A 25,016-nucleotide genomic window follows, 5' to 3' on the forward strand; every position below is an offset into this window, starting at 1 on the left:
ATAGAGACGGTCCTTCCAACTCAGATCTGTGCCAGCCCCTCATCCCACACAACCACAGGTCAGGGAGGGCATGTTACATTCAAAATCGCTGAAAGACATCTTTTTTTCCCTAGACTCTCTCTATCACGTACATATGATACGAGGAAACCTCACTTATTTTGTCCCCCACAGATAACGTATTTCAATGCAAATCCAAGTGGACTGTAAAATACAGTAATAATAGTATAAATGTTGGGATTTTTCAAAGGAAAGAAGCTTGACAGGTACTTGTGACAGTCAGTTTTCTGTGTCAGCTTGGCCAGGCCAGTCTCCAGTGATTCAACCAAACACTCATCTAGATATTGCTGTGAAGGTATTTTGTAGATGTGGTTCCCATCTGTCATCAGAATTTAAGTAAAGGAGATCACCCTCAACAATGAGGTGGGCCTCGTCCAGTCAATCAAAGGCCTTGAGAGCAAACCTGAGGCCTCCTGGAGGGGTACGCAATTCCGCCTCAAGACTGCAGGGTCAGCTGCCTGGGGTTCCAGTCTGCAGGCCTGCCTTTCTGATTTCATGTTTACCCAGCTAGATCCCACAAGCTCATGAGCCAATTCTTTGACATAAAACTCATAATATGCACATTAAAAATAAAAATATAAAATAAATACAGTATAAATGGTATGTAAATAGCAAGCTGAGGGCACAAACCAAAATAAATGTGCTTATTTACCTGAGCTGCGATGTTTACTAGAATAAGGAAAATGATGATAAACCACTGAGCACTGGCTGTGAAGTAGGTCTTGTAGGTCTTAAAACCAATTTTTCCATCCAAACGGTCCTCCAGGGATAGTGTGAACTGTATATTCTCAGTCTGGGAGGGGAAAATGGCAGTGAGAGACAAAATTTTAAATAATGAACCCCCAAATTTCCAAAATTCAACAATGCGCTCCACTGCAAAACCGTGGGAAAACACACACACACTGATAGGAGTGCAAGATGGTCCATCTCCTACAGAGAAGGGTATGGAAATATCAAGCCAAACCATGTATGCCTTCACCCTTGGGCCCAGCCATCCCACTCCGAGGAATCTATTAGAAATGAGGAAACATCACTTGCACAAGGTTATTCACTGCTGGGTGGCTTTGCTTAAAGTTGATCATGACTCAGCACAGGCACAACATGCCCGATTCAAGCATGAAAGTAAAAGCTTGTTCCCAAATAACACACAAAATGATATGGAGATGATGCATTCCTCTCGATTACTGTGTCACTCAGTCATGGTGACATAAAACATACTTGGGCTCAAAATATCAGCCAAATACAGTAACCTGAGTTCATACAGCGAGCTGGAGTCATGTGAGTTTGGATAGCAGGGCGACAGCATATGATCAGAATCTACGTGGTTCCTGAATTTCAGAGAGTGATTCCTGAGTGTGGAATGTGAGGGACTAATCTGAATATTTATCAGAATCACCCAGGCTCTTGGATTTGGATAGTGAGGGTTTGGATATCAAGGAATAACTGGGTATGTATTTAAGGGACGTCTAGTGCATTTCTGCATTTCTGCCTGGAGGACTTAGAATGCATTATAGAGTCACAGGAGCCAAGGATGTCCTGGGCTCTATGCTGGCCACTGGGGATTCAAGGTGGATAAGAGGTGGTTCTTGGTCTTCAAAGGTAAGAAAGGAAGAAGGGAACTAACTCCAAAGTGTCTGCTATGTGTCAGGTCCTTTGCACGTGCTACCTCTGGCTTATCACAAACCATCTGACAAGGGGGCAAAATACTACCATCAGTCACCTGCAGTGCCAGACCATTCCAACATATAGGAAAAGTAGCTCATTTAATTTAGGCCACAGCAGGACTCAGTCTAAGGGGGTCGTCACATTAAGCCTCTGGATGCATAAAGGAAGCCAGGAGCCACCACAGCAAGTAGGATGTAACTATAGTAAATTGAAGAGTTCCAATATCACCATGAGAAACATATACCCAGGAATTCACAGCAGTGCACCCACTACTGATCTCCATGAGATTCTCCATCCTACACCCAGAGGGGAACCCCAGGCAGGCCTACTCCCTTCATGCTCTTCTAATTCTACCAATTCCATGCAATAAGGCTTTGGAAACTTAGGGTCTACTTTGGGACAATCGAAGATGTCGTGAGTGAAGCAGAATAAGGGTCCATGAGTCCACCAAAAGCGGACAGGCCAGGGCATGTTGCAGGATGAGAAACTCACATCTTGGTCCTCTGGAGCAGCTTCTTGCAAAGAGGGTCTGGAAGATTGTTGAGACTGAACTGAAGACTCGAAGGAGGTCTCATTCCTCAGAGTCGGAGCTCCTGGACCTGGAGATGGTTCAGCCTCCTCATTCTCCTTTAAAATGATATTTTCAAAATCTACCCCAGATTTTGGAAACTCAGCATAAGTCCCTTTTTGCATAATTTTGCCCTAAAATAAAGAATTTGAGAGGAATATATTTGCATTTGATAATATTAATCTAATCTACATACTAATCTAGAAAAGTTAACTGGTCTTAAAGGTATGATTTTCCTAAGAAAATGATCCTTAGGTCTGGAATTCTGGTTGACAAATCTAGCTCATTTCCACTTGACACAGAACTGAGCATTCTGTTCTCTGCCAAACCCTGTGTTAGGTCCTGGGGGACATGAAAGAAATGGGTGCTCATGTGTTAAAAATGGAGGCCATTGACATAACTACCATGGACTTTTAGGGGAGCAAAATGTACAGATGTTGGTGGGAGTATCAGTGCAGTATTTTTAGACAACATGGAAACTCAGAGAAGCCTCATGTGACAAGCAGAATTTAAAGAGACAGTTCATTGGGGAGGATATTCCAGGAAAGAAACTTAAGACTGAACCAGAGGGGGGCACAAGCACATCTGCAGAGCTAAGAGTCCCTCATCAAATCCTCGCTGACCACTGTCATAGCATCATGTGCCCCACGGGGATGAGACATGGAGGAACCAGCCCTGGACAGAGAACCCATCAGCTGTGTCTTCATGGTCTTTACAACTTCCCCACAAATGCAGGAATGTCCCAACTGAAAATTCAATAATCCACTTATTAAAGTAATTAAACAAGGAGGCCACAAGACTGGGGTGGCTCTAATGCCTTGGCAGCCTGTGCCAGCAAACCAGACCCTAAGCCAGAATCAACGCACTCAGATCTGAGAAAAATCAACCAACCACAAGTGGTTAAGAACAGCCAACCACAAGCAGCCAACCAGGCTTCCACAACTCAGGCAACTGCTTAAACTATAGTCAAGCCAATCATGTTCTCTGACCATGTGTGACACATCATTGCAGTTTCCCTCCCTTACAAAGTTCTATAAAATAATATGCAGATGTTTTCACTATTTTCTGACCCCATGAAATAAGACTCAGCTGATTCACTCAGTGTCAAACAAAATATTAGGGAAAATCCCAGGATGCAAAATTAAACAGAGGGTAGCTCTGGTTAAGGCAGGTGGAAGAAGGTGGCCCACAACCCTAGTTAGGACCCCTCGCACTCCATCCCCTGAGGTGGTCCTCTGGGAGAAACCCAATGAAGCCTTTGGGTACCATCTGATACTGCAGAATAACATAATCATTCAGGATATATTGTGTCTTGTTCCACTTGGGAGGCAAAATTCATGCACCTTATTTAATGAAATTACCACTTTCCACTTAGTATCTGTAAGATGCACAAGGAAACAACCAGGGGTCCAAAGACAGAAATTTCACTCAGCGGACAAGCGCTGACAACTCCAAGGGGACAAAGGGGCAGCCATCCCCTCTCTGCTGTGAGACACGGACCAGACAAACAGTAAGGACGGACCCCAACTCATCCAGGGTGCTCACCAGTGAACAAACAGTAGTTCTGATAGTAGTAAAATTGAGGGTGGTCTCCTCAAAAGAAGCAATAAGGGAACCCCAGAACATCTAGGGACGGGCTGAACAGGTTATTCTGCCTCCCACTGATTCTGTGCTCATAATACTGCAAATGTTGGGGATTTACACACTAGTATCACCCCCTCCAAACATGAAATTAACTGCTCTCAAATCCTGAGCTCTTTATTCTTGAAAGGGTGGACAGGAGTTGACACATGGAACTGCTTCTAGAGAGGCAGTAATTCTGCATTTTAATAACCCTTCTTAAGGTAGAAATTCATTTGATAAGTGAGGGATTTGACAAAGGGACTGCTGGAACAGGCAAGGATTAACAAGGAGGTGCTGAGGCACAGAGGCAAACAAGCCAAGGAGTGAAGCATCAAACCACCACCAAGTCTGAAAACTCCTCACTAATCTCCACCCCACCCCCAACCATGCTAGGTGCTGGGGGTTGAATGGTGGCCCCCAAAAAGGTATGTTCAAACCCTAAACATGATACCTGTGAACAGGATCTTATTTGGATATAGAGTTTTTGCAAATGTAATCAAGTGAAGATGAGGTCATATGAGAGTAAGGTGGCCCTAAATCCAAAAGGACTGATGTCCTTATGAGAAGAGAAGAGCCTCAGACACACATGGGGACAATGGCCACGTGACATCAGAGGCAGAGACTACAGCGCTGCAGCCCGAAGCCAAGGAACCACATGGAAGGCCAGCGAACACCAGAAGCTGGGAGGGAGGACTCTCCCTCACAGCCTTCAGGGAGAGCAGGGCCCAGCCAGCACCTTGATTTGGAACTTGTAGCCTCCAGAACAGTGAGACAATAAATTCCTGTTGTTTTAAGCCACCCAGTTGATAGTACTTTGTTCTGGCAGCTCTAGAAACTCATACACTAGCCTGAGCACACATTTCCATCTTCTCAACTTTACTAAGACTTCTAACTGCTTCTGCTGTCACCCCTCCAGTGAACATCAGAGGAATCTTTTAAATCCTGCACATCACTCCTCTGCTCTGGACCATCCAAGGGCTTCCATCCCACTTCTGGGCCCCCTGCCCACTGCTCAGAGACCAGCTCCCTCCATGTCCCCCTGCTCACTCTCCTCAGACACACTGGCCTTCCTGCCATTCCTCCAACCTTCCAGCTCGCTCCTTAAGACCCCCTGCCTCAGACCCCCCACCCCCAGGTTTCTGTGTCGCCCCCACCTTCCTGTCACTCAGGCCCTGTGAGGCATCACCTCCTCAGGGAGGCAGCCAGGATGTCAATCCCCACCCCTCTCTCCTTCGTCACATCTGTCCGCATAAGAACAGGAGCCCCATGAAGGCAGGGCCTTGTCCTACTGCTGCACAGGCTCCCACACGTATGGGGCACAAAAAAAGCCCTGGAAAGTGAGACCAGTAACTGGCCACACCAGCAGAGTGGGTGTCTCTGACCAGGGTGCTCAGCTACCAAACCTCACTTCTGGAATTAATGGAAGATGTTCCCTAGGTAAACTGCACATGACAATCACATGGATACAAATAATATACTTTGACTTAATTTGTGGAGGAGAAAACAAAAAGTTCTAAATAAAATAGCATCATTCTCCTTAAGAAATTTCATTAGAACAGTGATAATTCAGTAACTCTATGGTAGCACTTTTATATACTATAGGGTTTATGTGACATAGAGTGTAATAGTGACATTTCTACATGACTTTGGACTCATCCTCAAAGGCGTGGATACCACTTGCTCTGGAGGAAAGGGACATAAAACTGAGGAAGAAAAAGACATCTACCCTGAATCCAAGGAGAGTGATGTGCTGGAAGGCCTGATCTTCAACACACCAGAGTATTAGCATTCCACAGACTTCTAGAAATCACTTACACGTTTCAATATCAGAATCTGACTTGCATCCTTTAGGAACTGCAGCTGATGAGTCACTAGGATTGTGATCTTCTCCTTCAAGGCTTGGCAAATACACCTACAAATGTAAAAGGTACAGGATGCAAAAGCACATTAATGGGAGTGCTCCCAATTGAAAACACATATTTTGAAAACATACTGAGGCAAAAACAACACAGCAATCAAAGATCTGTAGTTTAAATACCAAATAAACAATACAAACTAAATACAAATATGAATCAATGATCCCAAGTAGGTCCTCAAATTTATCAGCAGCAAACTAGAGCTGCTAAAAAAATTCTAAACAGCATTCCAGTGAAACAGCAGCTAAGTTGTTTTTTCCAAAAACTTAGCTTAACAATAATTTACATTTCATGATGAAAAATAATTGAGCAATACTGAGATTCCAAAACTTGACTAAACTAAAACACTATTTTATGGCTACACAGGAATGGGAGAAGAGGGATCTATGTCATATAAAAATGTGTACATTTTTCTTAGTTTTGTAGGTCATTATTTATGATTAATGATGTACATATTAACAATAAAAAATTAATAGATTCTTGGTAACATTTTCCAGAGTGAATTTCCTAGACATTTCTTTCCAAATAATGTTAGATATAAAATAAATGCTAGCATGGCCTCCATCAGTCTCTAGAACATTCTCAGTCCCATTCAGGAAGCATTTCATTAGGACTGAACACCTTCCAAATTTGAAAATGAAAGAATGGAATGCAAATGGCCCAAATCACAGTGGAAATCAACCAGAAGCTCAAAAGACACACCAATTCTCTATAGCCAAGACCCCTGCATATCAGGCCACCCAAGATGGTTTTCTTGCTGTCTGTACATTCTCTGCTCCACGGATGCCGGCTTCACCTATACCTACTTAGATGACTGACCTTCCTACTTACTCGTCCCAGGCCCCAGCTAATGACTGTTCTAGCTTTAGATCAGAACTCTCCATTAGACTTGTCAAAGGGGTGGTGAAGGGCCTGCCCCTTTGCTGGTTTCCATGGTAACCAACAGGCCAACCTGCCCTCCCCCCAGGAATGAAGACTGCCACCAAGTCCTGCCCCAACATGGGCCTCACACAGTGGGGTGTCCCTCCAGGACTTTGCTTCAGACATGTAAACTCACCCTATCTATTAAACCATTTGTGTCTCCGTCGCTGACTCCAGGCTCTTTCTTAGGTCTCAGCTGGGCAAGTACAGGCCTTGCAGGTCTGCGGGGTGCAGCCCAACAACCCCCCTCAGTATCCAACCTTAAGTGTGTTTTACAGGAACCCCTCCAACTGCTCCTACACTTTAAATGCAGACCCCTAGGGACTCAGCCCCAGTCTCACCCCACAAGGGTCTACAACCCTCCAGGGAAGCGAGTAGCCTGTCCGGGGCCCCAGTGACCACAGGCAGAGCCCCAGGCATGTACTCTGGGTGCCTGAGACCCTCGCAGAACAAATCTCAGGAACGTGGGCCACAGCTCAGCCTGCTGAGTGAGTCAGATGGAGAGTCTGGAGGCAGCAGACGGCAGCTCAGTCCCTCTCACCAAACTGACAACGTTGGACGAGCTACCAAACCTCAGTTTCTTCATCTCAAAACAAGGCCAATAACAACTCATCCACACGTTCTGAGAAATCAAACCACCAATTCAGTCAGTAAACATCAGTCCCCTTCTCCACTCCTCCCTAACCCACAAGCAGTCATGTGCTTTGGACTCAGGATAGAAAAGTCCTAAGGGGACACTCTGGACACTGGGTCTTTGATCAGAAGCAAGAACCCAGGATATCGACACATACACCATCGCTTCATTAAGTCCAAAGAAATCATTTTTCCCTTTGACATGTGTTAGTTCAGTGTTTATACCTAAGTTTCTTGACTGAGTAACCCTCTCTTTGGACTTAGTACTAAAGCTTTCAATGGAATTATTTCTCCTTAATTCATACTTACTTGCCAACAGTCCCTGAAGGTGGGTGTAAATCAAATCCAATGGGTTTTTACGTCCAAGGTGGACCAACCTGAAAGTTCGAAAATGTTTTCTTCCTAACATCCCACCACAGGTGAAGTAATATGAATAAATACAATGAAGTGATCAGCTGATGGCTTTGAATTTTTCCAAAATCATGCTTTTTATTCAAATCTCTAGGGAAATGCTCAATTGTTGAAGTTTTTAGAGTAAGATTTCCAAGTCATGCCTTAAAAAATGATGGATTCAGCAATAAGTTCCTTAACTGCTATTCCTATATAAGGGCTGTGTTAATCCTATAATCCCATATATAATCCTATATGGGGGCTGTGTTAAGAGGGGACACGCCCCATGGTAGAGGGGATACAAATAAGAAAGACAGAGTCCCACCTTCATTCATTCAATCAGCAGAGGTTTGTTGAGGAGCCAGGCACTCTCCTAAGTGCCGGGGATACACCTGTAGGCCAAGAAGGCAGACAATACTCTGCACCATGTACAGGGGGACACACTGAACGTATAGAAAATGCACCACTGGGCCATGATGTGTGCTCTGAAGGAAAAGCAAGGGGGGGCTGCTGTCTTAGATGGGGTGACAAGGGAACCATGAGACTATCGGGAGGGAACATCCCTGGAAGAAGGCACAGCAGCTGCAGGGATCCTGGGACAGGACATGCTGGGCTAAGGCACCTTCCTGCACTCACAGCTTATGGGGAGTGAGGGAGACTCGAAGGTCAAGTACAGCCCACTGAGGGCTCTAGGAAGACAGAAGGGCACAGGCTCCCCCTGAAGGAACAGGAGGGAAAGGCAGGGGTCCATCTTTCACCTTCCTTCTTTGCCCTGGTGCACTGTTCCCTGGCTCTGGGACAGAGGGAGCAGTATCTACAGAAAGACAGGTGTGAGAAAGGACCACCCACAAAGCCAGTACGGCTGGAACACCGAGTGGGTGTGGGGAAGGGCTGGGAAGGCTGATGGGGGCAGACGGCAAAGAAGTGTGTTCTCAATTTGAGGACCGGGAGCTGCACACTGAACGTGAGGGGGAGTGTGTGAAGGGCTGGAGCAGGAAGGGTGACCTGTGTAGACAGCAGCCTGGGAATCTGATCAGGACAGACCCGAAGAACTGATGACACAGGAGGTGGCGGTCTGGTGATGTGGGCTGAACCGTGACGGGACCCACAGCTGGACGCAGGTGAGACACATCAGTTCACCTAAGGCCTCTAACCTTCCGTAGGTGATAGAACCCACTTAATGTTTGTAACATACAGCTGTAAAACTCGCAGACCTTAATAACCTGGGATATAGATTCATGACTGAAGCAAAGTGTTAACAGCAAGTAGAAGTGTGATTCATTCACTTTTAATACAAAACACTTTCCATTACTAAGCTTCTACACCACCGCCATCTCTCATAGCATATGGTTCCATCCAATTTTCTAATTTGAGAACATTCTCCAGTTGCTGCTGAGTGATTTCCTAAATTGCATTCGTGCTCCCAGCCCTAAGATTCCCCAGAGAATGTGGTTCTGATTAGCAAATAACAATCTGAACAAGCTTGCTTCTATGAAGTGCACATCCAAGGTCATTAAACCCAAAAGATGGGAGAGGACTTTATAAGGACCTCCTGTGCTTGAAGAACTTGGAAGAGCTTTTGTGATGAGCACTCTGATACTTGGCAATTAAAACGCCTTCAACTCCCTTCCCCATGACACTGATGCAATGGCCAACAGAAACTGTTCCTGGAGTGATGGAGAACTTGTGCAGACTCACACAAGACGAGGTGACAGTCATTTGCAAGTTCAGGGCGGGGCCCTGGGAACAGAGAGGCTGAGCTCACCACGATGCCAGAAGAGTGGGGGTGGGGAATCTCTGTCACAGCACTAGTGCCTGTCACTGAACTCACAACAAGACACAAGACACTTCTCTAAGGGAAAATTCATCAAGTCATGATGAGGAGAGGGTGGGAAAGGCAGCTCAGATCAGAGAGGGGGAGGCCATGCCTGTCCTGCTCGCTCGTGTCAGCTGTCCTGCTCTCTCATGTTCTGAAAGGTTCAATGCCACTCTACACTTTTTTTATTGTGGTAAAATATACATAACATGAAATTTACCATTTCTAAACATACAGTTCAGTGGTATTAAGTACGGTCACATTGTTGTGCAGCCATCACTACCATCCATCTGCAGAGCTCTTTCATCACCTCAACACTAAGCACAAGTTACATACAAACTTTGGTGGAACCCACTGCATGACCTGTGCTTAGTGGTTGTGGAATCTCAGCTCCTAGTACCCAGAGCTCAGAGCTCCTCACACATCTCACTCTCCCACTGCTGACTCCACTGAAGTCTCTTTACTTTACTACTTGGGACTTGCTGTGAATTAATTCTGTCCCCCCAGAAATTCTTGTTGACACATTAACCACCAGTACCTTAGAATCTGGTGACAGGGCCTTTAAAGAGGTAACCGTTACCCTTATTTAGGGTGGAACTAATCCAATGTGACTCATGTCCTTAGAAGAGGAGACTAAGACATAAGGACAGAGACATGGGTGCACATGAACAGGGGAAAGACCAGGTAAGGACACAGAGAGGAGGATGTCATTGGAAGCCAAGGAGAGAGGTCTCAGCAGAAACTGAACCTGCCCACACCTTGCTCTTGAACTTTCAGCCTTGAGAACTGTAAGAAACTTAATTTCTGTTTAAGCAACCACCACCCCCAACCATCTGTAACAGCCTGCTATAGACTGCATGTTTCTGTCCTACAAAATTCACGTGTTGAAACCTAATCCCACTGTGAATGTACTGGATATAAGAGGCCCTTGGGAGATGATCAGGTCACGAGGGTGGAGCCTTCATGAATAGGATTAGTGTCCTTATAAAAAGGACCCACATCGCTCCGTCACCCCTTCCACTGCATGAGGACATAAGAATCAAACGCTCATCAGACACCAAATCTGCCAGCGCCTTGACCATGGACTTTCCCAGCCTCCAGAAGTGGGAGAGATAAATTTCTGTTACTTATAAGCCACCCAGGTTATGATCTCCTGTGAGAGCAGCCTGGACAGACACAGCCCTAGCAAACTAATGCAAGACCTGACCACAAGAATTTCCAAATAGCTTCTCTCTCCTGTACAACCTGCATCCTCCAGGTGAGGATGTGCCTGCTGTTCTTCTCACAGCCTTGCTTATTCCTCCCTCTATACCTGTGCTTCTACTCTTCCTCTAGACTGAGAATCCCATTCTCAGTCTCCACAAACCCTGCCCAGCCTGCAGGCCCACAGAACACTTCCTGCCAAGCCCAGTGCACAAGGAGCTTCCCAACTTCAGCAGAAAAGCCTACAGCTGCCCACTTCTGCTTCCATTTACCATTTACTATCCTGTATTGAAACTCTCTAAACCTCGACTCTGCTGAACTTTTCCCAGGCATCTGTCTGAACAAGCTCCACGTAGAGACAGATTCCTTAGAGGCAGGAATGAGAGCTGAAAGTCTTAGTCTCCCCTCTGCCCAGGGTGGGTCCCTCCCCTCTCCTGGCTCACTGTCCTCCTTTGTAAACTAAGAGGTTTTGTGCAGCAACATCTATAAGGGCACTGGTCTCATTACACACAGTGGGGCTTTAATTAGTGCAGCTGGAAGGGCTAGTTGGCTTTAACAAGGTGAACAACAGCAAGGTAACTAACCATGGGTAGATGTGGATGCTGTTTCACAGAAAGCAAGTTCACGAGGCTTTCAAAAAGGCCAGTCTAGGCTCCATCAGAGACATCGGTCAGTGTGTGTTAGGACACATTACACACAGAAAAGTATCAGAGCTGTTCTGCTTCAGGGGTCTGGTGGCCAAGTAAAAGCCACTGAACAAATTCCAGAAATACAAAATGAGAATCAGGACTTAAGCCAGATTCTAGATTCCTAGTTTCAAATTCAAGTTAACCCCACATCGTGGGTCTAAGTATTAATTCGAGTAAGCATCCATGAGGCAATGTTAAATAACTGAACTCATACTCAGATCTACAATGTCATTCTTAAATTCTAGACTTTATTAAGCATTTCCAAACCTACTGAATAATAAGCATAAACCAACAAGGTTTTCCACGGAAGCCCTACATCAGTGCTGAAAACTTCACTTCTGACATGCCTTAAACAAATGATGGAGGAAAAGAACTGGCAGCCAAGTCCCAGGTTACCGAGACCCACCCTCTGACTTAAAAACCGTGCATCAACAGAGGATTTTTAAGGCATTGAAAGCACTCTGTATGATACTATCATGATGGACATTTGTCACTACAGACTTTGGATGTGTCAGTGAAGATTCATCAGTTGTAATACATGTAGCGCTCTGGAGAGTAATGTTGGTAATAGGCATGTATGGGGACAGGGGACGTACAGAAAATCTCTGAACTTTTCCCCCAATCTTACCATTTTACCGTGAACTTAAAAGTGATCTAAAACTACAATTAAAAAAGAAAAAAAAAAACAATATTCAGGAAGTGATCACCTGCATGGTTTACTTTTAAGAACTTAATAAGTGGTTTACCAAAATCTACCTATCATTTATTTATATGTGAAAAGTCATCATGTGAAATGCATTCACTTATTTCCATAAGAGGTTAAACTTTTCTAGAAACTTTAAACTTTTAAAAAAAAAAAAGTGCATCATTGTTCTTATTCCTGGGGTCTGGGTCCACCCACAGTGTCCAGTTACCAACTGCAAGCTGCAGGGGAACATCTGTCATCTACTCCTCAGCTCCTAAAGCACAGGCTCCACTGGCCTCCACACACTGGAAGCACCTCCTGCATTTTCCTGTCTTGACCTCATCATGGTGCAAAATTTCTCTATGATGGATCTTCTGCGGAGGGAAGGGAGGGGAGAGATGGACACCACGGCAGAACAATCTGAGTCTCCTGAAGCACAAAGGCTTTCCTGAGCTCTCTTCCCTGATGTCTACAGGGTTCTTAGAAAGCAGAAATGACAGAAAACAGGGGCAAACTCACTGTTCGAACAAGTGCCTGCTGACTTCTGCATCTACTGCGCTGAGCGGATCGTCCAGGAGGTAGATGTCTGCATCCTGATACACAGCTCTAGGAAATGTAGAGAGATGTCAGGAGAACCTTTCCCGATCTCTGGATGCCAGCTCTGAATCATGACAGCGTCCAACAACTCCATGTTCATTCCATGAGCCCATGGAAAAGGCCAAGACCCTGCCTCACACAGCACCCACCAGGTGAGTGGGCTCTGCGTGCTCACCTCCACTAGGAGCCACGGAGGAGGCAGGGGCAGGATGGCAACTGAAACATCATTTACCTTGCGAGGCTGACCCGGGCTTTCTGCCCTCCACTCAGCGTGTTTCCTCTGTCTCCTATCACAGTTAGATCCCCATCCTTCAGAACCTGAAAATCCTACATGGAGATAGAAAAGGGGGAAAAGAAAAAGATTTCAAATGTGTTCTCCTCCTGCCATCCTAACCTTTCAGGATCAGTTCTTCATACAAGTATTTGATCAACAGCAATAGGGTTATTTCACAGTGGCTAAACTATAACTTTGAGTATTAAAAAAAATAAACCTCTTATGGCTTTTCATTCATTGTCATTCTGTAGTTTCTCACAACATTTCTTCATTTGTCCATTAACATATATGTATTGAGGATGGACTATATGTAGGCATTGTTCTGGGCACAATGAATTCAGCCATGAGGAAACAAAGTTCCTAGAGTTTGTTTCCATGGTGGGAGATGGACAATATGGAAAATTAGCATGAGTGCAAGTACTAAGGACTAGAAGGAAAAGGAAGTCAGCTTAGTAGGATGGAGAGTGAAGGAGGGAAAGTGAGTCTATACTGGGGTCGGGAAGGACTCTGTTCAGAAGGGGTGTGAGCAGATCTGGAGGAGGGTGGAGGGGGCTCATGCAGACCTGGAGAGGAGGCTCCACACAGAGCAATGAGTGAGTACAGAGGCCATGGGGCAGGTACCCAAGGTTTTCCAGGACAAGCAAGAGGCCAGGAGAGCTGGTGCCGAGTAAGAATGAGGGGGATGAGGGCAGTGACAGAGCAGGAGGAGCCCTGGTGTCACTCCCAGTAACGGGGGAATGTGGTGGGGAGGACTGACATGGTCTGAGGTTTTTAAGGAATAACTCCAAAACTTTGCAGAAAATAGACAGTCAAGAGGAAGGGTGAGGGCTGATACAAGTGAGGAGGCTACCGGAATAATCTAGGTGAGAGATGATGGTGGCCAGGACCAGAATGGGAGCAGTGGGAATGGAGAGACGGGTCACACTCCAGACACATGTGGAAGGTGGAGGCTGTAACACCTGCTGGCAGGGTGGGTGTGGGCTGTAAGAGAAGAGGAGGATTGCAGTGTTTGGGCGTGAGGAAGGGGAAGAACAGGGTCGCCCTTTACTGACTTGGGGAAGACGGTGGATGCAGGTTTAGGAGACTTCAATTGTGGACAAGCTGAGATGACCTCTCAGTGATGTCTTGGTGCAGCTGGACATGCAAGTGTGAAGGATTGTGCTAGAGGCACAGGTGTGAGAGGCACAGGACCAGGCTGGTGAAGGCACAGGACTTATTTTATCAAGGAATGAGTGTGTCTTAAACTGGACATTTTGCTGATCTTGGCCTCAGCTTCCCACTTTTAGGGAAGGGATAACACCTGACCTGTGTCTTCATTTAAGCCAAATGACAGAGTGACAGACAAGATCTATATGAAAAATGACAGCAGAAAAAGCAGGCTGGATAGGAAAACCAAAGGGAAAGACACAGTGTGCTCGAGGGACACCAAGCAGATCAGCTGAACTAAGTAGGTGCTTGTCTGTGGAAGCAGGAAAAGCTCAAAGCTAAGGACATGAAGTTATGACTTGAGGATCTGGGAATCTATCAAAAGCTAAATTTCAATTTCATTTAAGAGGTAAAGAACAAATCAGTCGATCTTCCCCAGAGTAACTGAGGAGAAAAAAAAAAGATCACAAGAACATCCCCAAAATGACAAGTTAACAATCAGATTTAAGTTACATAGTACTATACTAGAAATCTTAGGTTGCCTATAATTATCACTCAACAGAGCCTGGCATAGACAAGCAGAGCTCGGGGGGAGTCTGCTATCTATTAATCCCCTCAGGCATCAATCTAGGATACACAGCAGTGCCTCTCTGCAGATGAAGCCCTCATTTCTCTGTCTCTACTTCAGCAAATTTGGGGAGAAAGCAAGTGGCACACTGGGGTCTCCATGATAAACAAGGCCTCTGATCTCCGTGAGTCTCATTTTCCTCTTCTACAGATTGTGCTGCAGAAACAAGAATCACTAAACTCAAGGATGCTATAAGAATCAAAACAAGTGCATGAACACCCTGCACGTGTGGGAAAAGGACATGAATTGATGTAACTTGCTACGGGTGACTGATGTCTATTTTCTCATGAGACTAACAGTGGGACCCCATTCACAGTGTGAATCACAATATGCAAAGCACAACACCACAAGGAGAAGAAAGAGACTGTCCCCATCACAACCCTCCCTGACAGCCACGAAGACACACAGGCACACACAGGTTCCCTGCACACGCAAAGCTTACCTGGGTGCATCAAATGAAAGGCAACAACTGCTCTGTTATGAAAATTCATCATGATTTTACCTTCTTTCTTTCTAATACCATGTCTTCCTTTGGCTTTCAAGGAAAACAGTGAGCCATTTTAACATATGTTCCCAGCCTTACACACACACACACACACACACACACACACACACACAGAGTTTACTGGGCCTCTGTTTCACTGTTGGCAGTCCTTGAAAACTGTTCTCCTTAGCTTTCATGCTTTGAGTTTATGATTTTCTGATGTTCTTCTCAAAATATAGCACCACATTGTAGCACAGCAATCTTAACCATTTTCTAGAAAAGGCACTTAAATCCACTCTTTCATTTAGCATAGTTAAGGCATAAGAAACAGTCTCTCTCTCTGAGTCTGGTAGCAGGACTTCAAGTATGTTGTTGACTCTGCAAACTATTTACGGACCAGCCCCAGATGGGAAAAACATCTGAAGTAAAATCCAAGTCAGACTAATTTCCCAGCCACCATTTTCTGATTAGGTTGAAGGGAAAAGCCCGAGTTGAGCACAGATTACAATTCCTTCCACTGACAGGAAGGTGTTCTTATTCATGTTGTTTTCCTCTAAGTTAAATTTAACCAATTTTCACTGAAGAGCAGACACACAAACTAGAGGCAAATTAGGAAATGGCTACACCGATTTGATGCCATCCGTCCAGAAATACATCAAGGGCCCTTCAGCGGTGGTAGAGACTTACGGTAGAAACACCATGGAGCAGACTGTTGAAATAGTTAATGAAGACAGGACTTGAGACCCTGGCAGAGGAGGGCTGGACTCCAGAGTCAAACAGGGGGAGGCCCCTGCCTGTCTTCACAGCTTTTCTTCCATTTGGAATTGCCCCTCCTCTTATGGCCTGTCAATATCCTGCCCATCTTTTCAGGCTCAGCCCAAACACTCTCTCCCATGAAACCACCCTGGACTCATCTCTCTTCTTGCTGGTTCCTAAGGCTTTGTTTACATCTCTCGTGAAGAACCCGTCTTACTCTGTTCCATCATTCGCACGTGTGCACGCGGCTTCTCTCAGCTCCTGGAGGGTGAGATCTGTGCACCAAGCTCTGTTCTGGACCCTGATGCTGATTATCTCTAATCCTCACAACAAGCTGCATAGGAAGTACTAGCCCCATTTCACAGATGAGGAAACTGAGACTAAGTGAGGTTACATCACTGGTCTGAGGACGGTCAGCTGTCAAACAGAAGGGTTGGAATCTGAACCAAGCTCATGTCAACTCATAGCCTTTTGCTCTTTTCACATCATGCTGCCCAAGTAGTGACTGAAGAATATATTTGAAATGAAGGCAATACCAAAATAACTCCAGACTTGAAGGTCTCTACCTAAACATAGAAATATCAATAAACTTATTATTCTATAAGTGTCAAGGCATCTTGAAAAGAAAATGTCCAAGTTGGCAGGAATATGGTAAATATGAGATGAAAGTACAAGCTTATAGGCACCCAAGAGGGGGTTGTAAATTCAAGTGGTCTATGTGGGAAAATATTAAACTAGAATTTATCAATGTGATACTTTTAAATATGTATTGCCTAAAAGCTTTTAAAAGCCTTCAAGTTAAAGATAACATGCAGACAAATGTTACATACTATATTCCTTATGGTAACAAAATATTTTTATTGTTGATTTATATAATGTACTATGTGTAGAGCACCTATATAAGTGTCAACTCAAATAATGGAAGTTAAGGACTCAGATACTTTCTTCCTTACATGTCACATTTTATGGATGTGATTTTACCAAAAAGTGGCTGAGCTTATAATTAAGGGCTAATTTATTTTCAAAATCATTCTAACACAGAGTGCTTGTTATGTCCCTAGCAATCCAGTGCTTTAAAATCACTGCTGCATTTCATCCTCAAAATAACCTTATGAGGTTGACAGTATTATTATCTCCATCTTACAGATCAGGCTTATAAGGTTCAGACAATCAGCCAAAACCACACACCTAGTAAAAGAGAAACTGAGACTCCATCCCTGAGCCTTCTGACTCCTGGGCCTTGGAGTTGATGTCATCAGCCTGAATCGATGTTGCCAAATGTAATTACTTCTTATCTCCCTCTTTTATGACAGAAATGTTTTTAGCTCAAATAACTGAAATGTTTAATTAGATCTAGTATAATATATCTAGCTGTTACTAACATACGTAATACAATAAATATTGCTTTTTTTTTTCCTGCTTTTTCCTCCAGGATTTGGGAGAGGTGGGGGTAGGGAGAACTGTAAGGAGAAATTTTTACTATATTTATATGGATGGATGCATGTAGAGGAAAGATCTATAATAGTGACAATGGCTACCATGTACTGAAACCCTGGCTTGTTTGCATTTCACAGGCATTGCCTGCAGCCTTTACAGTAACCCCACCCATTTAATAAGAAAGGAAACTGAGACAAATACCTGGAGTTACTACCCAGGACTGTTTCTCTCCAAAGGCCAAGCCTTTTCTACCACACATGCAGTCTCTGTATCTACAGGCCAAAATAACTCCAGGACGCCACTATTATCTGTGGCCATCTCATGCCCATCCACTGACACGTGGATTCCAAAAGGAGATAAGCAGAGGATCTCCTTACTCATTAAGTGGTTCCCAGGTGTCGTAAAGATCTTACTGATCCCTTGCTAATCAAAGATGGCATTCCAGAGGAGCAGCAAAACCTGTTGGAAACTCTCTGACCCAATGTTCTCATTTTGCTGCAGAAACATCAGAGGCCCAGGCAGGTAACAGGACATGTCAAAAGTGACAGTGGGCAAGTGACAAACCAAGGCCAGGACTCCACTCTCTACTACTTTTCTGCCCTGGGCCTCCCTTCCTGCCAAGGAGGAAATGGGCACGAGGGGCCCCAACTCCTTGTCCAACCACGAGGCAGAACAGGACAAGAGCCCATATTTATAAATGTCACATCACGTACAGAAGAATCCCTCTGTACCCCAATCCTGTAGGGGCCCTTCCCACCAGAGTCTGTGCCGCACAGACACCCAAGGGTGGGTGAAGCCCCAGAACACTGCCCACGTTACTGGTCCAATCCCCCCACGTGGCTGCGCAAAGCATCAGCCCCCACGGGAAAACGCTGAATGGCAGCCACTCTTTGCAGCACCTGCTCTTCTCCAGAGATGCTCAAATGTGGGGGAGAAAGACAGGGCTGAGCTTCACCAGAAAGGCAAGGTCATGCAAAGAAACAGCCATACATTGGCCTAGGTCTCTGGAGCCTGATCTGGGCATCAGGAGCTGGACATGATTAAGGTAAAGAGGAAATGCTTGAGATCTATTTATTCCACATCCCACCTTCCACCTTCATCCATCACCCACTTTTTTAAAAGTTCTTCCCTATAAACTTCCTCAGCTGAGAGGCAGCACAGCATTATGGAAAAGGATGGAGTCTAGAGTCATGCAGAAATGGATCTGAACTTGAGCTGCAAATGTGGAGGACAGCTGTTTCATCTCTCCAAGCCTGAGTTTTACCAACTATAAAATGAGCATAGGTACATGGAAGGCACTCATAATGAATTAATAACTCATACACCATTTTATGTGTGTGCACCCACACGTATGAGAGACAGAAAAATGACTGGCACGTGGACTCTGAATAAATGGGAGCTCTTGTTCTCCTGTTTGACATTTGCGTCCCCTTTCTTTTCTTACATAGTCTACACACCATTTAATAAAAGTCTAGCTCATTCCTGCCAACCTGACATCATTTCTGCAAATACACAATTTCCCATTAGCAATGACCCAGGAGAAAGAAATAGAAGCCCATTAAACAAGCAAGCAATTCTGTTTTGTCCACATCATCCTAAAATGCTATTCACCTGATACAACCTATGATGTTCAAGCCATTGTTCAAGCAGAATTACTATTTCCACGGTTTGGAGCCTTCAAGGTACCTTTGAAAGTCTGTCCCAGCCTTTTCCTCACGTATAAAAGAAGTCAGATGACCAGACTGCACTGAACAAACCCCTGAGGGAGCCCTTTAATGCTATTATTCACTGATTTTTATAACCCAAGAGAGTAACATACTACTTAGCAGTAATTATATTTTTCTTTCCTTTTGCCAAACTATTTTCTCCTATAAGGTAAGTTCAGTTTTCATCATTTATTCGCTAATTTTATTTAAATCCCAACATACAGTTAAACGTTTCATCTTTCCATTTTCTGTGAAACTCAATGCAATTTCTGAAAACAATCTCTCCCCAGTGAAAGGATGCAATGTTAAGAAGAAATTTTAAAGCATTCCATTTTCTTTAAACAAAAATACAGTTAAAACCAAGTGGATTGGGGCTTCCTAGGTGGCGCAGTGGTTAAGAATCCACCTGCCAATGCAGGGGACATAAGTTCGAGCCCTGCTCCAGGAAGATCCCACATGGTGCAGAGCAACTAAGCCCGTGTGCCACAACTATTGAGCCTGTGTGCCGCAACTACTGAAGCCCATGTGCTTAGAGCCCGTGCTCCGAAACAAGAGAAGCCATGGCAATGAGGAGCCCCCGTACCACAATGAAGAGTAGCCCCAGTTTGCCACAACTAGAGAAAGCTCGTGTGCAGCAATGAAGACTCAACACAGCCAATAAATAAATAAACAAATTTTTAAAAATAAATAAATAAAACAAGTGGAGAGGGAAACCCAGAGACTGAGAGGGACAGAGGAGGCATCGACCAAGTGCAGGGTACAGACCTCATGTGGAGTCAGATTCAAACAATGGTGAAAGAGATTTCTCAGTGAGATGATTAACAACATGTAAACACGGACCAGAAGACTGATAATATTCAGGACTCTGGATTATTTTTCAGGTGAAATAATGTGGTGATTTTTTTCCAAAGGCTTTCCCATGTTTTAGAGGTAACTAATGAAATGTTTACATATGGACTAATCTGAGGTCTGGGATCTGCCGCAGAATAATCTGGGATGGGGGTGGGGCTGGCAGAGGGCAGGGGTAGAGACGCAGCCAGACTCGCCTCCAGCTGCTCCTGGTTGGAGCTGGGGGTGGGCACAGGAGGGCTCATTACACTGTGCTCTCTGTTTCTACAAACTTTTCTAACTGTCCATTAAACAAATAAGTTAAAAAGGAATGAAACAACCCGCTCGCCTCCCCCCCAAAAAAAGCCATTCTGTGAGTGTTTTTATTACATCAGGATCAAAACAGCAGTGTATATGCCTGCATGTTTACCCAGAAGATCAGCTTAAAATATTAAGCAACAATCCAAAATCTTTGAAATTAAAGAAAAAGAACTTTCAACAAAGCTTGTAGTTTAAACCAACACTATCATCATTTGAAATTCGAGTATATGCAACTCAGAAGTCATTACTCACCTCCTCCAAAGCACAAGCCTTTATTACTTCTTCATATCGGTCTTCCTCATATTTCTTCCCAAATAAAATATTACTCCGCACAGTTCCTGAAAACACCCAGGGCTGCTGAGAAACATACGCGATCCTCCCGTGCACGCTGACCAGCCCCTGGCTCGGGGGCAGCTCCCCCAGCACAGCACTTAACAGTGACGACTGAAACAGACGGCAACACACACACGTGAACAGGCAGCACTCAGGACAGAACACGCCCTGCAGCACAGCCGCCCCCACCCTGGGCGCTTGATAAATGATAGAACCCTTTCCTGTAGAACAGGATAAAGTACAGCCCCGGCAGATGGGACAAAAAAACTGAAAATAACAGTACTGGTCAATGTAAACTAATGGTTGATAAGAAATATTAACAAAATACAAGATGAGGCAAAAATTATCTGCACTCTAATTATACTAAAACTTCCGTCAATTCTACAGCCAGAGTACGGGTAATTTTTGACTCACCCTCATAGTATAACAATCTACTCTGCCCAAGTTCCCCCCAAATGAAGTTCTATACAGAGCAAAGACTAATTAAGAATGTTTAACATTTTTAACTAGCAGAGCAGCCCAGCAGGATGTGTATTTCTTGTAACTGATGTTTAGCGCAGTTGTTCCTGCATCCAGGTATCCTTTACTTGACAAACACTTGTTTTTAAAAAAGCTACAGGTGAGAAGAATATATCCAAAGATTATTAATTTAAAAAACTCTGAAGTGAGTTGTGTCCAAAGAGCAAAAGCCCATCATAGAGGAAATCATCACCTTCTCATGTACACATCCCACGTTTAGGTCTCTGTACTTTGTTACACAGAACACAGGAGACTAAGTGCACGTGCACATGTCCTTCCAATCTCTTACAACACACAGACGCGACGTGTCTGTGTCCACACCATCAGAGCGCTCACCACACTGGGCTGAAATAACCTGCCTGTGTGTCTATCTCGCCCCAGACCCCGGTTGCCTCTGGAGGCAGGGGCGTCGGGGTCCTGCTCACGTCTGTGTCTTTAACTCCAGCACATGGCGGCACACTCACTACACGTGCACTGATGGGACCAAGTCAAGTCACATGAGGAAATGCTCAAAGCTTCCTGGAAGAGCCTTTACAACCTCCAGACTTCCTGGAGGGGCCACTGTGACAAAAAGAAATCCCCACTGTCTACAGTCCATCCCGAACAGCTGCCACATAAATAATTTCCTTCACTGAGACACCCATATTCCCGACGAGCTCTTCCTAACCTTGCAACATGAAGCACCGAGAAGGAAAACACAATGTGCGTTTATCCAGATTTATTTGGCCATGAAACCTTCTTGCAAAACGAATGTTCCATGGAACACACTTAGAGAAATGCTGTTCTGGAAACACCCAATTCAAACTGTGTTACACACAGCTCTAGGCTCAACTCTGAGAATTTAGTAGGGGCTGTGGCGTTGCATCCAGCTGCCAAAAGGCATCATAACTTACCTTTCCTGCCCCCACAGGTCCGATCACAGCCAACAGTTCACCGGGTCTGACAGTAAAGGAAAGGCCTTGTAGGGTTGGGGTATTTGATGCCTACAAATTAAAGTTTATAAAAATGTGCCCATTTCAGTAAAGAAGCATAAATTACTTCGGAAAGTAGAGAAAGCATAACAGTCGTTGATATGCTAACAGAGCTCACATTTGTTCCTTCCTATTTTAAGATACTGTGTCCTGGAGGCCTTCTCATCCAATCCTATCTCTTTGGAGGGAGGAGAGGTGCTGAAACAGATTTAGTTGCCTTTAGGAAGGCTCTTTCTTTCACCAGATTTCCATATGGAAACAGCACTAGACACCCACAAAATTTAAGTAGTTGAAGTGCCAAGACACCTGCTTGAAATGCAAACTGCCTGATGCACACTAGCTCATTAAAATAATGTACTTAAGAGAATATTAAGTATGGGAGATTTTTAATTTGTTTTCTTTACGACCCTTGGTTTTAACTGTCTATCTCATAAATCTCCACAAGGTGGCAGCATAAGTACATGATGTGCCTGGCCCTTCACTAAAAAATAATTTGAAATCTTCACTAATCTCTCCATTTTCATTCGATGAAGAATGAACCTCAGCATTGCTCAGCAAGCAAAGGGGCCCTTCATATGATAAAGTCACTCTTGGTAAATTAACTCATAAATAATGGTCAAAGCTCTAATTGAACAAGAGCTCTAATTTAACACTAACAACAACAAAAAATTGGGGAATAAAGAAATTAATTATGACATCATGGGTCAGAGTGATAAAGCCTCAGTTTTATACATGTTACAAGCATTCCCTGTCCTGGCTAAGCAGGGGTAATAAAGTATTTCTACTGCAGGAAAAACAAGAAACATGAAGGTACGCGCAACAGCACACAATCCAACACGGGGGAGAAGGACAAAGTACTCATCGTGCCAATCAGGTCATATTCCTGAGAGACTTAAGGGTGTGTTTATGTCCTTACATATCCTAAGTGTTAAGAAAATTCTCAGTAACTGCTAATGTTTTTTAAAAAATGAGTGGTTACACTTGATCAGTAAAATGCCCAAAAGACTAAAAGCACAGAGTCTGGATTAAAAGTCTGGATAATCTTCAAAATGAAAAATTTCTTTGGAAAGAACTGAACTAATTATAAAACATTCACATCTGAAAAAATTACAATTGTTTTTCATCACCAAAAACACCCCCCAGATGTTATAGGAATTACAAATCTATCAATAAGAAGCTAGATTTTAACACATTGAAACATTTTTTAAGCTTCTCCACTCCTTTCTTCTTGTCTGACACTTAGGGTTCCTATTTTACTACTTTTTACTCAGTTACGCAACAAAACAATGAGCTACATACAAACAGCTCCCTGTCCCCACCCCTCACAGTTTGTCAGAGTCAAACACTGAGCTCCCTCCCCGTTCAGGCTTCAGGATTGGACCCTGACTCAACAAGGATCATCGGCTGAGCCCCCACTCTGTGCCCGACACAGTTCCAAACCCCTGCCCCGTGGAGATGTGGAGGCTCCCACAGGACCATATATTTTAAAGCTTAAAGACTGAGACCAAGTCCCATCATTTCATGAATGAGACCTGGGTCCCTGAGACCTTCCCCCACCTGCCCACCTGGCTGTCCAGTGGAGCAGGTTACAGAGCTCATGTCTACCTCCTACCTCCGAACCCAGCACGTGCTTCATTCAGACTCAGCTTCTCTCCAAAACTCCAATGTCTGTGCCCCTCCCCCTCCTGACAGCCCCTAATTACTAACGACCCCGGCAAGGGGCACAAGCCTTCCATAGGCAAGGCCAGGACAGCAGAATAGGGTGTTCTGTAGTACAACAAAAGTTGCACAGAAGTCTAAGAACAGGTTATTAAGTTCTTGAAAGAAGAACAAAATAGCTCATTTTAAAATGCTGCATAGCTGGGTACAAAAGAAATTTGGTAATGGGTCATACAATCTTAGCATTCATATAGAGTGGCCTTTATAATGCACTTTTAGTGGTGCTTCCCATAAATGCTTCAAGTGTACTATGATGAGAAATACCCAGCAGGAGGTAAATCTACTGTATTAAAGGTAGGAGAAACTGTCAGGTTAGATGAGGCATCTTGTGTGAGTTTCCATGTGCAAAAGGCACAGGGATGTGATTTTACATACTTGGGGACACACTATTCTTTTCTTGGTGGGGACGGCAGGCACTGAATCAGAAGCAGGTGAACACAATGCAGGTGGCACAACAGAGTCACAGGCATGAAAAGCCAGGATGAGTCGACAGAGTACAGACACTTGCTCTGTGGTCCTCACTCCCTTCAGAAGCCAGGCTCCTGGGCTCTGATCCAGAGAGTGGGCACTGGTAGAGCCTCTTCCTCCCTGAGTCCCTCCAGCCCTGGGGTGGGAGCAGCTTCCTGCCATTGCTAACCTCTGGGTTGTGTCACTCACCACTGTCTGGCCCTTCCTGCTTTTCTTTCCCCTCTTTCACCGTCTACATAACTAATTCCAGCCTGGACCTCCCTCTCCCGTGCTGTGAGTTGTTTTCCTGACTAATCCACACCAATACAGGAGGATGTGCACAGAGGACTGTGGAACCAGGGGATGGGGGGAGTATTTCAGTTGTCAGTAACAGGTGCACTGGGTGTGCAGTATTGACAACTTATTGAGAGCGGACCCTGTTGCTTTCTCTGTTTGCCTGAACGTCATAAATAAACCAAGTGTTGGAAAATCGCCAGTTCTGTCAGCTTGCCACACAGTGCAGCCCTTCAACTGGGAATCACTGGTGCTTACTATGTCTACCTGCTGTCTCCTCCCAGCCCCTGGCTGCCACCAAAGTCGCCAGCACCATCCAGAACCATAGGATTGAGGAGACACCACCCTACCCCACAGCAAAGATCCAGATCATGGCTTTACTCTGTATGT

General features: G+C 44.7%; 1 protein-coding gene across 1 annotated transcript in view; it reads right to left on the reverse strand.

Moving 5' to 3' along the window:
* LOC130835707 (ATP-binding cassette sub-family C member 4-like) overlaps positions 1 to 25,016 on the reverse strand; it is a 159,268-nt gene that overhangs the window by 91,790 nt on the left and 42,462 nt on the right. The window contains exons 10-16 of the mRNA XM_057707455.1: positions 22,089 to 22,178; positions 20,596 to 20,787; positions 12,996 to 13,090; positions 12,686 to 12,772; positions 5,729 to 5,825; positions 2,215 to 2,424; positions 710 to 850 (exon numbers count right to left, since the gene is read on the reverse strand). Of these exons, the coding sequence (XP_057563438.1) occupies positions 710 to 850; positions 2,215 to 2,424; positions 5,729 to 5,825; positions 12,686 to 12,772; positions 12,996 to 13,090; positions 20,596 to 20,787; positions 22,089 to 22,178 (912 nt within the window). The remainder of the gene's footprint in view (positions 1 to 709; positions 851 to 2,214; positions 2,425 to 5,728; positions 5,826 to 12,685; positions 12,773 to 12,995; positions 13,091 to 20,595; positions 20,788 to 22,088; positions 22,179 to 25,016) is intronic.

The sequence above is a fragment of the Hippopotamus amphibius genome, chromosome 14, assembly GCF_030028045.1.
Source record: "Hippopotamus amphibius kiboko isolate mHipAmp2 chromosome 14, mHipAmp2.hap2, whole genome shotgun sequence".
Classification (NCBI taxonomy): Eukaryota; Metazoa; Chordata; class Mammalia; order Artiodactyla; family Hippopotamidae; genus Hippopotamus; species Hippopotamus amphibius.